This window comes from Ranitomeya variabilis, chromosome 2 (genome assembly GCF_051348905.1).
Source record: "Ranitomeya variabilis isolate aRanVar5 chromosome 2, aRanVar5.hap1, whole genome shotgun sequence".
Taxonomy (NCBI): Eukaryota; Metazoa; Chordata; class Amphibia; order Anura; family Dendrobatidae; genus Ranitomeya; species Ranitomeya variabilis.
In genome coordinates this window covers 468,706,031-468,720,346 of record NC_135233.1, presented here as the reverse complement: position 1 = coordinate 468,720,346, position 14,316 = coordinate 468,706,031, and the positions used below count along the sequence as shown (strand labels likewise).

At 42.8% G+C, this 14,316-nt stretch overlaps 1 protein-coding gene across 2 annotated transcripts in view; it reads left to right on the top strand.

The window, feature by feature from the left end:
• Positions 1-13,394, top strand: part of LOC143806782 (pre-mRNA-processing factor 39-like) — a 78,976-nt gene extending 65,582 nt beyond the window's left edge. For both annotated transcript variants that reach the window (XM_077287685.1, XM_077287686.1), the window contains 6 exons: positions 4,187-4,313; positions 4,458-4,726; positions 6,419-6,594; positions 7,468-7,539; positions 12,059-12,386; positions 12,469-13,394. In XM_077287685.1, coding sequence (XP_077143800.1) covers positions 4,187-4,313; positions 4,458-4,726; positions 6,419-6,594; positions 7,468-7,539; positions 12,059-12,386; positions 12,469-12,531 — 1,035 coding nt within the window. In that variant the 3' untranslated portion in view covers positions 12,532-13,394. The remainder of the gene's footprint in view (positions 1-4,186; positions 4,314-4,457; positions 4,727-6,418; positions 6,595-7,467; positions 7,540-12,058; positions 12,387-12,468) is intronic.
• Positions 13,395-14,316: the final 922 nt, after the last annotated feature.

Here is a 14,316-nt window from a genome sequence, read left to right as displayed (position 1 = left end):
AAACATCTCTGTATGTTCAGCCTGTCCTGCTCTACGTCATGCTGTCTGCAGATCATACTGAATGTTTACTGTGATAGATTGCTTTAAAGTTTGGGTACTGTCACACTCTGCAACTTTCCAACGATCACGACCAGCGATACGACCTGGCCGTGATCGTTGGAAAGTCGTTGTGTGGTCGCTGGGGAGCTGTCACACAGACCGCTCTCCAGCGACCAACAATGCCGAGGTCCCGGGTAACCAGGGTAAACATCGGGTTACTAAGCGCAGGGCCGCGCTTAGTAACCCGATGTTTACCGTGGTTACCAGCGTAAAAAAAAACAAAAACGTACATACTCACCTTTCGGTGTCCTTCAGGTCCCTTGCCGTCTGCTTCCCGCTCTGACTGAGTGCCGCCGTAAAGTGAAAAGCAGAGCACAGCGGTGACGTCACCGCTGTGCTCTGCTCTTACTTTCCGGCCGGCAGACAGTCAGAGCGGGAAGCAGACGGCAATGGACCTGAAGGACACCGAAATGTGAGTGTGTACGGTTTTTTTATTTTTATTTTTACGCTGGTAACCACGGTAAACATCGGGTTACTAAGCGTGGCCCTGCGCTTAGTAACCTGATGTTTACCCTGGTTACAAGCGAACGCATCGCTGGATCGCTGTCACACACAACGATCCAGCGATGACAGCGGGAGATCCAGCGACGAAAGAAAGTTCCAAAAGATCTGCTACGACGTACGATTCTCAGCAGGGTCCCTGATCACTGCTGCGTGTCAGACACAGCGATATCGTATGGATATCGCTGGAACGTCACAGATCGTACCGTCGTAGCGATCAAAGTGCCACTGTGTGACAGTACCCTTAGTGATTTGACCCCCCAAGGTTCTTGAGTTGTTGTCGTGCCCCCCGAGGTTCTTGTGAGTTGCGCCCCCCCCCAAGGTTCTTGTGAGTCGTGCCCCCCAAGGTCCTTGTGAGTCGCGTCCCCCGAGGTTCTTGTGAGTCGCGTGACTCACAAGAACCTCGGGGGTGGCGGGGGGGTGGCCGCGCGACCATCCCCCCGCCACCCCCACCCCAGAGGTTCTTGTGAGTCGTGCCCCCCAGAGGTTCTTGTGAGTCGTGCCCCCCGAGGTTCTTGTGAGTCGTGCCCCCCGAGGTTCTTGTGAGTCGTGCCCCCCGAGGTTCTTGTGAGTCGTGCCCCCCGAGGTTCTTGTGAGTCGCGCCCCCCGAGGTTCTTGTGAGTCGCGCCCCCCGAGGTTCTTGTGAGTCGCGCCCCCCGAGGTTCTTGTGAGTCGCGCCCCCCGAGGTTCTTGTGAGTCACGCCCCCCGAGGTTCTTGTGAGTCGCGCACCCCCCCCCCCCCCGAGGTTCTTGTGAGTCGCGCACCCCCCGAGGTTCTTGTGAGTCGCGCACACACCCCCCCCGAGGAGGTTCTTTTGAGTCACGCACCCCCCGAGGTTCTTGTGAGTCGCGCACACCCCCCCCCCAAGGTTCTTGGGAGTCGCGCATTCCCCCCCCCCGAGGTTCTTGTGAGTCGCGCACTCCTTGATGTTCTTGTGAGTCGCGCACCCCCGATGTTCTTGTGAGTCGCACACCCCCCGAGGTTCTTGGGAGTCGCGCCCCCCGAGGTTCTTGTGAGTCGCGCACCCCCCGAGGTTCTTGGGACTTGGGAGTCGCACCCCCCGAGGTTCTTGTGAGTCGCGCCCTCTGAGGTTCTTGTGAGTCGCATGCCCCCCCCCCCCCCCCCCCCCCCCGAGGTTCTTGTGAGTCGCGCCCTCCGAGGTTCTTGTGAGTCGCGCCCTCCGAGGTTCTTGTGAGTCGTGCCCCCCCTCCCCGAGGTTCTTGTGAGTCATGCCCCCCCCCTCCCTGAGGTTCTTGTGAGACGTGCCCCCCCACCCCGAGGTTCTTGTTAGTCGCGCCCCCCGAGGTTCTTGTGAGTTGCGCCCTTCAAGGTTCTTGTGAGACGCGCCCCCTAACTAATGGCCAGGAAACATTTGCACTAAATGAAAAGGCCTATATCGCTGAAACTACAGTGGGTTTTGGGGAAAAAAAAAGAAAATTAGAGGAAAAACTGGTCACTTTTGACCTTGGTACAAATCCTCTTTAAATATGCATTGTTGTCCTTATGGTCTGGATTAATATGAAATATTACTGTTGGACTTAGTTGTATTTAATATGATTGACAATGATGAAATACCTTAACCCTGCCCTCACTTTACTGATATTGTAATTCTGGTTATTGTAATCTCATGTAACATATACTGTTGAATAGTGTGACTTTCCATGGGTGGCGTACGACATACAGTTAGGTCCATATATATTTGGACAGAGACAACATTTTTCTAATTTTGGTTATAGACATTACCACAATGAATTTTAAACAAAACAATTCAGATGCCGTTAAAGTTCAGACTTTCAGCTTTCATTTGAGGGTATCCACATTAAAATTGGATGAAGGGTTTAGGAGTTTCAGCTCCTTAACATGTGCCACCCTGTTTTTAAAGGGACCAAAAGTAATTGGACAATTGACTCCAAGGCTATTTCATGGACAGGTGTGGGCAATCCCTTCGTTATGTCATTCTCAATTAAGCAGATAAAAGGCCTGCAGTTGATTTGAGGTGTGGTGCTTGCATTTGGAAGGTTTTGCTGTGAAGTAAACATGCGGTCAAAGGAGCTCTCCATGCAGATGAAACAAGCCATCCTTAAGCTGCAAAAACAGAAAAAACCCATCCGAGAAATTGCTACAATATTAGGAGTGGCAACATCTACAGCTTGGTACATCCTGAGAAAGAAAGAAAGCACTGGTGAACTCATCAATGCAAAAAGACCTGGGCGTCCACAGAAGACAACAGTGGTGGATGATCGCAGAATAATCTCCATGGTGAAGAGAAACCCCTTCACAGCAGCCAACCAAGTGAACAACACGCTCCAGGAGGTAGGCGTATCAATATCCAAATCTACCATAAAGAGAAGACTGCATGAAAGTAAATACAGAGGGTTCACTGCACGGTGCAAGCCACTCATAAGCATCAAGAATAAACAGGCTAGACTGGACTTTGCTATAAAACATCTAAAAAAGCCAGCACAGTTCTGGAAGAACATTCTTTGGACAGATGAAACCAAGATCAACCTCTACCAGAATGATGGAAAGAGAAAAGTATGGCGAAGGCGTGGTGCAGCTCATGATCCAAAGCATACCACATCATCTGTAAAACACGGCGGATGCAGTGTGATGGCTTGGGCATAAATGGCTGCCAGTGGCACTGGGTCACTAGTGATTATTGATGATGTGACACAGGACAGAAGCAGCCCAATGAATTCTGAGGTATTCAGAGCCATACTGTGTGCTCAGATCCAGCCAAATGCAGCAAAACTGGTCGTCGTTTCATACTACAGATGGACAATGACCCAAAACATAAAGCCAAAGCAACCCAGGAGTTTATTAAATCAAAGAAGTGGAATATTCTTGAATGGCCAAGTCAGTCACCTGATCTCAACCCAATTCAGCATGTATTTTACTTGTTAAAGACTAAACTTCAGATAGAAAAGCCCACAAACAAACAGCAACTGAAAACCACTAAAGTGAAGGCCTGACAGAGCATCAAAAAGGAGGAAACACAGCGTCTGGTGATGTCCATGAGTTCAAGACTTCAGGCAGTCATTGCCAACAAAGGGTTTTCAACCAAGTACTAAAAATGAACATTTTATTTAAAATTATTGAACTGTCCAATTACTTTTGGTCCCTTTAAAAACAGGGTGGCACATGTTAAGGAGCTGAAACTCCTAAACCCTTCATCCAATTTTGATGTGGATACCCTCAAATGAAAGCTGAAAGTCTGATCTTCAACTGCATCTGAATTGTTTTGTTTAAAATTCATTGTGGTAATGTCTATAACCAAAATTTAAAAAATCTTGTCTCTGTCCAAATATATATGGACCTAACTGTACATCTTATTGACAAGAGAACTGGTAACACCTTGTTGTCGATGCATTTGTATATTTCCAGGAGTAATAAGAGGGATGACTTAAGGAAGGTACACAAATGTTATTTTGTTGGGAAAAAAGTTATATCAGGAGAGATTAATTTTTTTGTATCATGATGTATAGACAAACATTTTAGGTTACATAGATATTATAATAGTCTGTGAACATAAAAATAGATTACCAGGATATAGGTTGGAAATATTGACAATGTGCATCTCTGCAGTATGCTCAGTATATGGAGGGACAGTCCGTGGAAGCTGCCCGTTCAGTGTTTGAGCGAGCCTGTCGGACCCATTTACCACGGAAATTTACGCTTCACCATCAATGGGCTTTTTTCGAAGAAAAGCACGGTATGTCTCATTGTTTAGCTAGTAGCCAGATTTTTCACATTGTTCCATGTTCTGCAGTGTTTTTTTTCTAATCAATAAATATATAACTTGTGTGTGTATGTATACACATATATATAATATAGATTTGGGGTTTTTGATCCCTAGGGGAACTAGACTCTGCTCGGGCTATTTTACACAACCTAGAAAATGTGTTACCCGGACTTGTCATTGTGCGGCTGAGGCGCGTGAACTTTGAGCGACGCAATGGAAATCTGCAGGAAGCAGAGAGATTGCTCAGAGAAGCTGTGCAAAACAGCGGTATCCCGGGCGTTGCAGCATTTTATACAGTCAAGCTTGCACGACTACTGCTAAAGCTGAAAAAAGATCCAGAGAAGGCCAGAGACTTACTGATGGAAGCTCTCGAGAAGGAACCGGTGAGAAAACATTAGCAATTAAAGGGGCTTACCAGCGCCACTCACTCCCCACCACAATGGTAGGTGAGAAGGTATTGGTAAGCCAAATTCAGAAGTTGTTCCCAAATACAGAACTGGTGTGTATTCCTCAATTATAAGTCTAGGGCCTGGAAGGATGGTGGAAATGAGACTAAGTGAAGGTAGAGGATGTTTAGATGGGAGTGTGATGTATCTGGGGATGCACATGAAAATCTTAGTAGTGGTGGAGTGAGCAAAAGACCAGGACATCAGAGGAGATGGTCTTGTGTTGTGAAGTATCAAGAGATTAGCCTGAGATATGCGGAATGGGCAGGTTATGGATAGCCTTATAGCACGTTGTATTTTGAGTTAATTGTTTGGGGGCAGTGCGTACCCAGAGATAGGGGAGAAGCGAGGGGATTAATCGGGAGGCAGTGTTGAGGTTGAATAGGAATGGTGCAATCTTGAAGGATGTTGCAGTAGTCTAGGTGGGAGATGATGAAGACATACACGGGCAAAAGGAGAATAACAGAGAGATCACACCTGAGCCAGAGAGGTAAACTTGAATGTCATCAATGTAGAAGTGGTATGGAAAGTTGTGGGTTTCATTGAGCTGTCCCAGGCCACCAAGATGTAGATTCAGAGTAGAGGTCTTGGGATAGAGGCGGAGGTGGGAAGACAATTTAAGGTGGACATGTTCCTTAAGTAGCTTTGCGGCCATGGAATAGCTGAATAAAGAGGACAGGAAAAGGGATGACTTTCTACCGAGGGGTGTAATGGTTGTATGGAAAGCTTCATTTAGACGTCTGTGAAACGTGGTCTATGTACAGAATGCAAAAAAAACAAGAGAGAAAGATATGCATAACACTGGGATCAACCTTCAAAGGATTACAACTTTATTTGTACAAAAAGGCACATCAAAACAAGACATACATTTAAAAGCATTTAAAAAAACAGAAAATACAGCACATGGCTGGTAAGCTACATGCAACCCCCAGACAATTGGAAATAAATGCCATTAAGCACTAAGCAATGTGACATATATCAAAAAGGGTACATGTATACAAACACGTACCCTAATATATATTCGTCTGCTACCAGCTATACTCTATAGGCATCAAACAATATCTAAGAAGAAAATAGTAGAAAGTAGAGCAGCAGTCTGTATATTACTGTCCATAGACAATGATTCACGGACGTCTGAAAGAGTCAAAAGGAGGAGTGCGCAGATGCCAGTGAGTAGTGATGGTTTGAGGAGCTAGGTAAGGTTGAGATTAGCACAGTAGTTTGGTTGGGGATGAAATGGGATAAGATTGAGACACTTGAACTGTGATTTGGAGAGTAAGGCGGAAAGCTTTCCATCAGTAACAGTAGAGAATCTGTTTCTGGATGGGTGCGTGAAAGGCAGTTGTTTTTTTTTCTGTAAAGTTCACCTGACACTATAGACATTAGATGAGATGGAAAAACCCACCAAACCAAAATCTGATATTTTTGGACATTTTACTTTAGTGGCCAATTGTGGCGTCACCTTGTTCGTTGGAACCAAATGATCTGTGAGATTTTTTGTTTGTACTTGTTTATCCTGAAATATATTCTCAGTAACCGTCTTGAGATTATAGCGAATTTAGATATTATTTTCTCTTTTAGTCTTAGGTGAAAGTTTGATTATATATTTTTTGACATATTTTCTTCCAGAATATTCCTTGTCTACACGAGTGTCTGCTGGAAATTGAGATATCCAGAGATGCTGTGGATGATGTGATGCTTTGTCTAGAAAGGGCGCTGAACAGCAACATCCATGATTCTCTAAAGGGGACCTTGTCCCAAAGACGTCTTGAGTTCCTGGAGGACAACGGCACCAGTGTTAAAAGGTACTGAGACCTGTCTATTATTTCATAGCAACATCTTTGAGATGATGGAAGTTAGCTGCACAATCAAATGATTTTTTTTTTCTTTTTTAAATTCGTTTATTAGTTTCAAAATAAAATGATTTTTATCTACCCGATTATTGATAAGAGGTCATGGTTCTGCTTCAGGGAAGATGTTTTTTTCTGTACCCCTCCGTTCCAAAGTTCTGTCTTCCAGTATTAAAGAACTGCCAATATTTTTCCTTCAACTAACTGGGTGTATACCATCGTAGTTTGCTCCTTTTTCCTTTTTTTCCTCTATGACTCTGGCCAATCAAAACACAGCTGTGGCATAGAGGGGAAAAAAAGAAAACGCTTCCAGAGAAAGTCACAGCTACTGCTCAGCTCAGAATATTGAAAGAAGCGGAGGGAAATCTAGTCGGTTTTTAACTACACACATGGGGTTATGTGACTGTCCACTTGCACGGGAAATAGCTACGTATGGCTATGATTCAGCAGACTTTTTTTTTTTTTTTTTTTTTTTTACACTTAAGCCGGGGTTACACTTGTGAGTGTGATGTGAGAAACTCGCGCATCAATAGCCGATACTCGGACCGGAACGTGCGGCTACATAGAAATACATGCAGCCGCACATGTGGCCCCGACCTAAACCCGAAAAAAACTATGAATTTGGCCCACTGCTTTGTGGAACACTAGAATACCAGTTTGAACTCAATTTTCAGGTTGCCTTTTTTTTCATTCCTGTGTATTGGGGCTACAGGAAAAAAAAAAATCTGAATTTTGCATGTTACCATTTTAGCAATTTAATCAAATATGATAAGTGTTATCTATTCTGTTTCAGTGCAAATGTACTAGTTTTATTTTTTTTACTTGCAGTCTACTTAAAGCTTATGATGAGCATCAAATACTGGTAGAGAAGGATGAACTGAAGAGAAAAGGAAACGATGGGTAGGAGTTATCATTTACAAACAATTATGTAAATTACTCTACAGTGTTGCTATTTGCTGCTAAAGACGCCATTAATAAAACAAAAATACTCCCTAAGGCTGCATTCACACATCCGTGTAATGTCCGAGTGCTGCCAGATTTTTTTTAAATTGTACCCAAATGGATCTATTTAGACATCTGTGAAAACAATGGATCCGCGAGTGAGGGCCGTGAGATTCAGAGCATGTCCTATAATGCTCCAATTTTGAGGATCTGAATAAGACATACTTAGTGGGATAAAAAAAAAGTTGGGCAGCATTCCAACACAACACACTGGTGTGTGAATGCACCCTTAGAGTGCATTTACACTGACTGATATTCGTGAATGGGGCCACTCATCACAAAAAACACTCGTTCGTCCAGTGACATTATTTTTATCCCCTTTACCAAAATGTAGCCATAGTCTATGGCACAGATACCAGTTATCCTGGAGCACTGGGTAAAGTTGATCTGTCAGCGGATTAGTAGTTCCTATATAACTGGTTTAAAGTAAATCAATTTTGCAACATACGAAAAGAGCAATCACTGGTGAAGAACATCATGGTTGGAAGAAAAGAAGGAACAAGGTGAAGAGGAAGATCAGCAACTAGATGGCTGGATACTATCAATAGAATGGTGGAGAAGACCCTGGTGGACCTATCTAGGCTTGCGCAAGATCAACCTTCTAGTTCGTTCATACAAGTCGCCATGGCTTGAAATCGAGACGAAGGTTGTTAAACTATATATATGTAGGATATCACAAAAGTGTAGGTCCATAGTGATAGCAGCTGAAGTGGCACAAAAAGAGCTAGGGCTTGTTTCGTCTAATGAAAAAAAAAAAAAAAAGTAGAATCACAGACTGTGTGGTATTCTTGCACGTCCTCTGATGGTAGATGTCTGGGAGGAAAACCAAAAAAAATGTAATAGGAATCAGATCTTTGATCAATGTAGAAAAGCACCCTGGATAGGACCTGTGCACAGTATATACCATATGGGAATAAACATACTAGAAATAGGAGGAAACCAATATGGCTAAATAGAGCTGTAAGGGGCGCAATAAGGGACAAAAAGAAAGCAGAGAATTAAAGGAAGTAGGTAGTGAGGAGGCATTAAATACAAAAAATTAAATAAATTCTGTAAAAAGCAAATCAAGGCAGCAAAGATTGAGACAGAGAGACTCATTGCCAGAGAGAGCAAAAATAATCCCAAAATATTCTTTAACTACATAAATAGTAAGAAACTAAAAAATGACAGTGTTGGCCCCCTTAAAAATAATTAAATTAATAATAATAATGAGGAAAAAGCCAATATGCTAAATGACTTTTTTTCATCAGTATTTACAAAAGAAAATCCCATGGCAGCCAATATGACTAGTGATAAATATTCCCAATTAAATGTTACCTGCTTAACCCAGCAGGAAGTACGGCGGCGTCTAAAAATCACAAAAATTGACAAATCTCCGGGCCCGGATGGGATACACCCCCGAGTACTGCAGGAATTAAGTACAGTCATTGATAGACCATTATTTTTAATCTTTAAAGAGTCCATAATAACAGGGTCTGTACCACAGGACTGGCGTATAGCAAATGTGGTGCCAATATTCAAAAAGGTGACAAAAACTGAACTCGGAAATTATAGGCCAGTAAGTTTAACCTCTACTGTGGGTAAAATCCTGGAGGGCATTCTAAGGGATGCTATACTGGAGTATCTGAAGAGGAATAACCTCATGACCCAGTATCAGCACGGGTTTACAAGGGACCGTTCATGTCAGACTAATTTGATCAGCTTCTATGAAGAGGTAAGTTCCGGACTGGACCAAGGGAGCCCAGTGGATGTAGTGTATATGGACTTTTCAAAAGCTTTTGATACGGTGCCACACAAAAGGTTGTTACATAAAATGAGAATAATGGGGATAGGGGAAAATATGTGTAAGTGGATTGAGAGCTGGCTCAGGGATAGGAAACAAAGGGTGGTTATTAATGGAGCACACTCGGACTGGGTCGCGGTTAGCAGTGGGGTATCACAGGGGTCAGTATTGGGCCCTCTTCTTTTTAACATATTTATTAATGACCTTGTAGGGGGCATTCAGAGTAGAATTTCAATATTTGCAGATGACACTAAACTGCAGGGTAATCAATACAGAGGAGGACAATTTTATATTACAGGATGATTTATGTAAACTAGAAACTTGGGCCGATAAATGGCAAATGAGCTTTAATGGGGATAAATGTAAGGTCATGCACTTGGGTAGAAGTAATAAGATGTATAACTATGTGCTTAATTCTAAAACTCTGGGCAAAACCGTCAATGAAAAAGACCTGGGTGTATGGGTGGATGACAAACTCATATTCAGTGGCCAGTGTCAGGCAGCTGCTACAAAGGCAAATAAAATAATGGGATGCATTAAAAGAGGCATAGATGCTCATGAGGAGAACATAATTTTACCTCTATACAAGTCACTAGTTCGACCACACTTAGAATACTGTGCACAGTTCTGGTCTCCGGTGTATAAGAAAGACATAGCTGAACTGGAGCGGGTGCAGAGAAGAGCAACCAAGGTTATTAGAGGACTGGGGGGTCTGCAATACCAAGATAGGTTATTACACTTGGGGCTATTTAGTTTGGAAAAACGAAGGCTAAGGGGTGATCTTATGTTAATGTATATATATATGAGGGGACAGTACAAAGACCTTTCTGATAATCTTTTTAATCATAGACCGGTGACAGGGACAAGGGGGCATCCTCTACGTATGGAGGAAAAAAGGTTTAAGCATAATAACAGACGCGGGTTCTTTACTGTAAGAGCAGTGAGACTATGGAACTCTCTGCCGTATGATGTTGTAATGAGTGATTCGTTACTTAAATTTAAGAGGGGACTGGATACCTTTCTGGAAAAGTATAATGTTACAGGGTATATATATTAGATTCCTTGATAAAGCGTTGATCCAGGGAACTAGTCTGATTGCCGTATGTGGAGTCGGGAAGGAATTTTTTTCCCCATGGTGGAGCTTATTCTTACCACATGGGTTTTTTTTGCCTTCCCCTGGATCAACATGTTAGGGCATGCTAGGCTATGGGTTGAACTAGATGGACTTAAAGTCTTCCTTCAACCTTAATAACTATGTAAAAAGACCTAAAAATCCCCAACTTTATTGATGGTATTTTTAAAAAAATTCAAAAAAAACAAACCAGAAACAACAAAAATCACAGAGAAAATTTGAGGGTCCAATCAAATGCTAATAAAGCATTAGTAACTCCACAGGTAGTAATATACAAACAGATGCCTGTTCAGGCCAAAAATAGTCAGACTTATTATATTGCACAATAAAAGGAAAATGGGCTAGGGAGGATAGACAGTGCCTTCCCCTATCAGTATCCCTTCCTTGCAGCAGAGGTTGGCACCCTGGGAAACGATATGGCGCCCCCGCTCAACGTAGACTGACCCTAGGAGACCCTCCAATCCCTGTCAAAGCCACCACCAAACACACAAATTTAATAAAGTGCTGTTAGTGCTTATATTGTTGATCTGTACGTGCTCTTAAAAATTCCTCTTGAGCCACTACTATAGAGACTCCATCATATTTGGAATTAACCGTGGCACAGCTATTATCCAACATGATCTCTTGTAATGGTGTAAAAGAGAAGAGAGTATCAAATAATACAGATCAACTACCGAACAGTATTACATATAATATCTAGTAATTATGAATATAGATATACTGTTCTATCATTCTGATACATTACAGTTCATAAATCATTAAATGCGGGTTCTTATATATGATAACTTATCTTAGGGAATTAGTCCCATCCCGAAGCTTTTCCCCCCCATAGACAATCCAGAGTGGTTAATCAGGGGAACGCCGGAAGTAGGCGACGGGCAGCTGTAACTAGCAGGAAGGGATACTGATAGGGGAAGGCACTGTCTATCCTCCCTAGCCCATTTTCCTTTTATTGTGCAATATATTAAGTCTGACCATTTTTGGCCTGAACAGGCATCTGTTTGTATATTACTACCTGTGGAGTTTCTTATGCTTTATTAGCATTTCATTGGACCCTCCAATTTTCTCTGTGATTTTTGTTGTTTCTGGTTTGTTTGTTTGTTTTTTATTTAAAAAAAAAAAAAAAAAATCAATAAAGGTTTTTTTAGGTCTTTTTGTAGATGTCTGGGAGGAGAAGGATCGGGGATGATGGGTTTTAACGCACCAGATTTTTCTATGATTGATGAGCTCCAGCAGAGACGTTTTCCTCTCCCCATTTGTACTGATTTTGGTTCCGAAAGTGTGAATATTATGAAAACGTTTTTCCATGACATTTTCCATGTGGTTTTGCCCATCGCAGTATTCAGAGCTTCTGAAACGTCATTTATTGAAGTGGTCTGCAGATGGATTCTGCGTAAAAACCCCAGTGGGTAGCGACTCAGATTAACCCCAACGCAAATGCACAATATTTCTACCACGTGTATTTTCTCCATTTACTATCCTGATTTTGTTTTCCTATGCAGGAGTGAAGGAGATGAAAAGAGCAAAAAAGCCAAGCCGTCTAATGACCCCTCTGTACAGGACAAGCTTTCCATCCCGAAAGTTTCACAACCCGCAGGGTCAGCTGTAGAATCTTCTCTAGTGACGACTCCAAGTGTTTCTACAGGAAATACAACTGTGACCAAACCTGTGACGACTCAACCAAGCCCTCGATTACAGGCTTATGTACCACGACCTTCAGTACGACCATACCCTGCACCTATATTTTCTAACTTTTTCAGAAGTCCATATCCCCCACAAAGAATGCCTCCTGGACCTTTGCTGCCTTACGGTTATGGACCATGGTATCAGGCAAGTGCAAAGTAAATTTTAGCCCCTTTTTTCATATTGTCCATCTTATTCATTATTGATTTTTTTTTTCTTTCTTTTTTAGAACTTTGGAGGATATAGCAACCCACTGCCTTGGAGTTACAACAGATTTTACCATCCCTTTTAATCTTTTATTATTGGAAGCTTGCTAATTGTTGCCAACTGTTCGAAGCCCCAAACCACGAAGGGTGGATTTTTTTTTATTTCACACTTTGTTGAAAAGTTAATGTTTTATATCTCCATGAACTATAGAAAAGCAATACCTCTTCCAGGAACATATGAATGCAAAGCGTTGGACGGCTTGTTGCCTGGTACATACACAGTGGCTTGCAAACGTATTCACCCCCTTGGCATTTTATCGTGTTTTGATACCTCCCAGACTAAATTGCACAGTTTTTTTTTTTTAGGGTTTACATCAATTGATGTAATGACCATGCCTACAACTGTGAACATTTGGTTTTCTTTTTATTGCGAAACAAACCATAAATAGGACAAAATAACTGAAATCTTCAATGTGCAGAACCGTTCACCCATTAATGTCAGTACTTTGTAGAGCCTCCTATGATCTATTTGGTTTCTCGCTTATTAATGCCCTCGTTGCCTGAGCTGAGAGTTTTGGTGGGCGTCCCTCTCCTGACAAAATAGGTAAAAAGAAAAGGGGGTGAATACTTTTGCAAGCCACTGTAAGAAATGATTAGCAACTGCTACTAATGGACAGTCACCTAAAGCTCCTGATCAGGCCAGGTTCATACAGCGTGGTTTGCATCAGTTATTTATTTTTTTTCTAGGGAACAGCAGGAATGGATCCCACAAAGACATGCAAATCAAGATACAGCTTTAGTGTGTGAACCAGTCCTTTATTCATTCAGTTTTCTTCAAAAAGTTTTGTTTTACCTATTCAGATGAAAAAGAGACAGCCTAGAAAATGTGATGCCACTTATTGTATGTGATTTATTTTTCTGTAAATAAAGTGTCACCTGGGGAAATAAACCTAAAAGTTGTTTTTTTTACATATGCCATGAATGTCTGACACATAAAAATACATTTTTACGCCCAAGATTACCCTCTAAAGTCAGGTTTGAAAATTGGTATTTTAAGAGGGGTGGTCCTGTGAAAGAAAGATGCATAATACATGCTGGGAATTACCATAAACCAGTCACAGAAATTCTAATCTTGATAAATGTTGATCGGTTGGAGATTTTCTTTTTCTTTTCAAATAATTTTTATTGTATCTTTTGAAATTTAGTATTAACATGCAAAGATAGTCATATAATCAGCTCTCAAGGGAATAAGGGTAAGGAGAGGGAGGGAGGTAAGGGAAATGGGACTGGGAAAAGGTAAGTACAACTTTGTGGACACGCTGTCCAGACATAACAGAATTTGATAGTTATTAACCCCTTCCCGACCTGTGACACAGCGTATGCGTCATGAAAGTCGGTGCCAATCCGACCTGTGACGCATATGCTGTGTCACAGAATGATCGCGTCCCTGCAGATCGGGTGAAAGGGTTAACTCCCATTTTACCCGATCTGGCAGAGACAGGGGGAGTGGTACTTCACCACCCCCCCCCCCCCCCCCCCCCCCCCCCCCGTGGCTACGATCGCTCTGATTGGCTGTTGAAAGTGAAACTGCCAATCAGAGCGATTTGTAATACGTCACCTATGAAAATGGTGAAATATTACAATCCAGCCATGGCCGAGGCTGCAATAGCATCTGCCATGGCTGGAGACCCCGATCTGCCCCCACCCCACCGATCGCCTCCCCAGTCGTCCTTTTTGCCCCGATCTCCGTTCCGCTCCCCTCCTCCCTCCTGTCGGCTCCCCCGGTCCTCCTGTCCGCACCCCAGGTCCTCCGATTCCCCCCCCGCCCCCCGTGTTCCGGTCCCACCCCCCCATACTTACCTAGCTCCGAT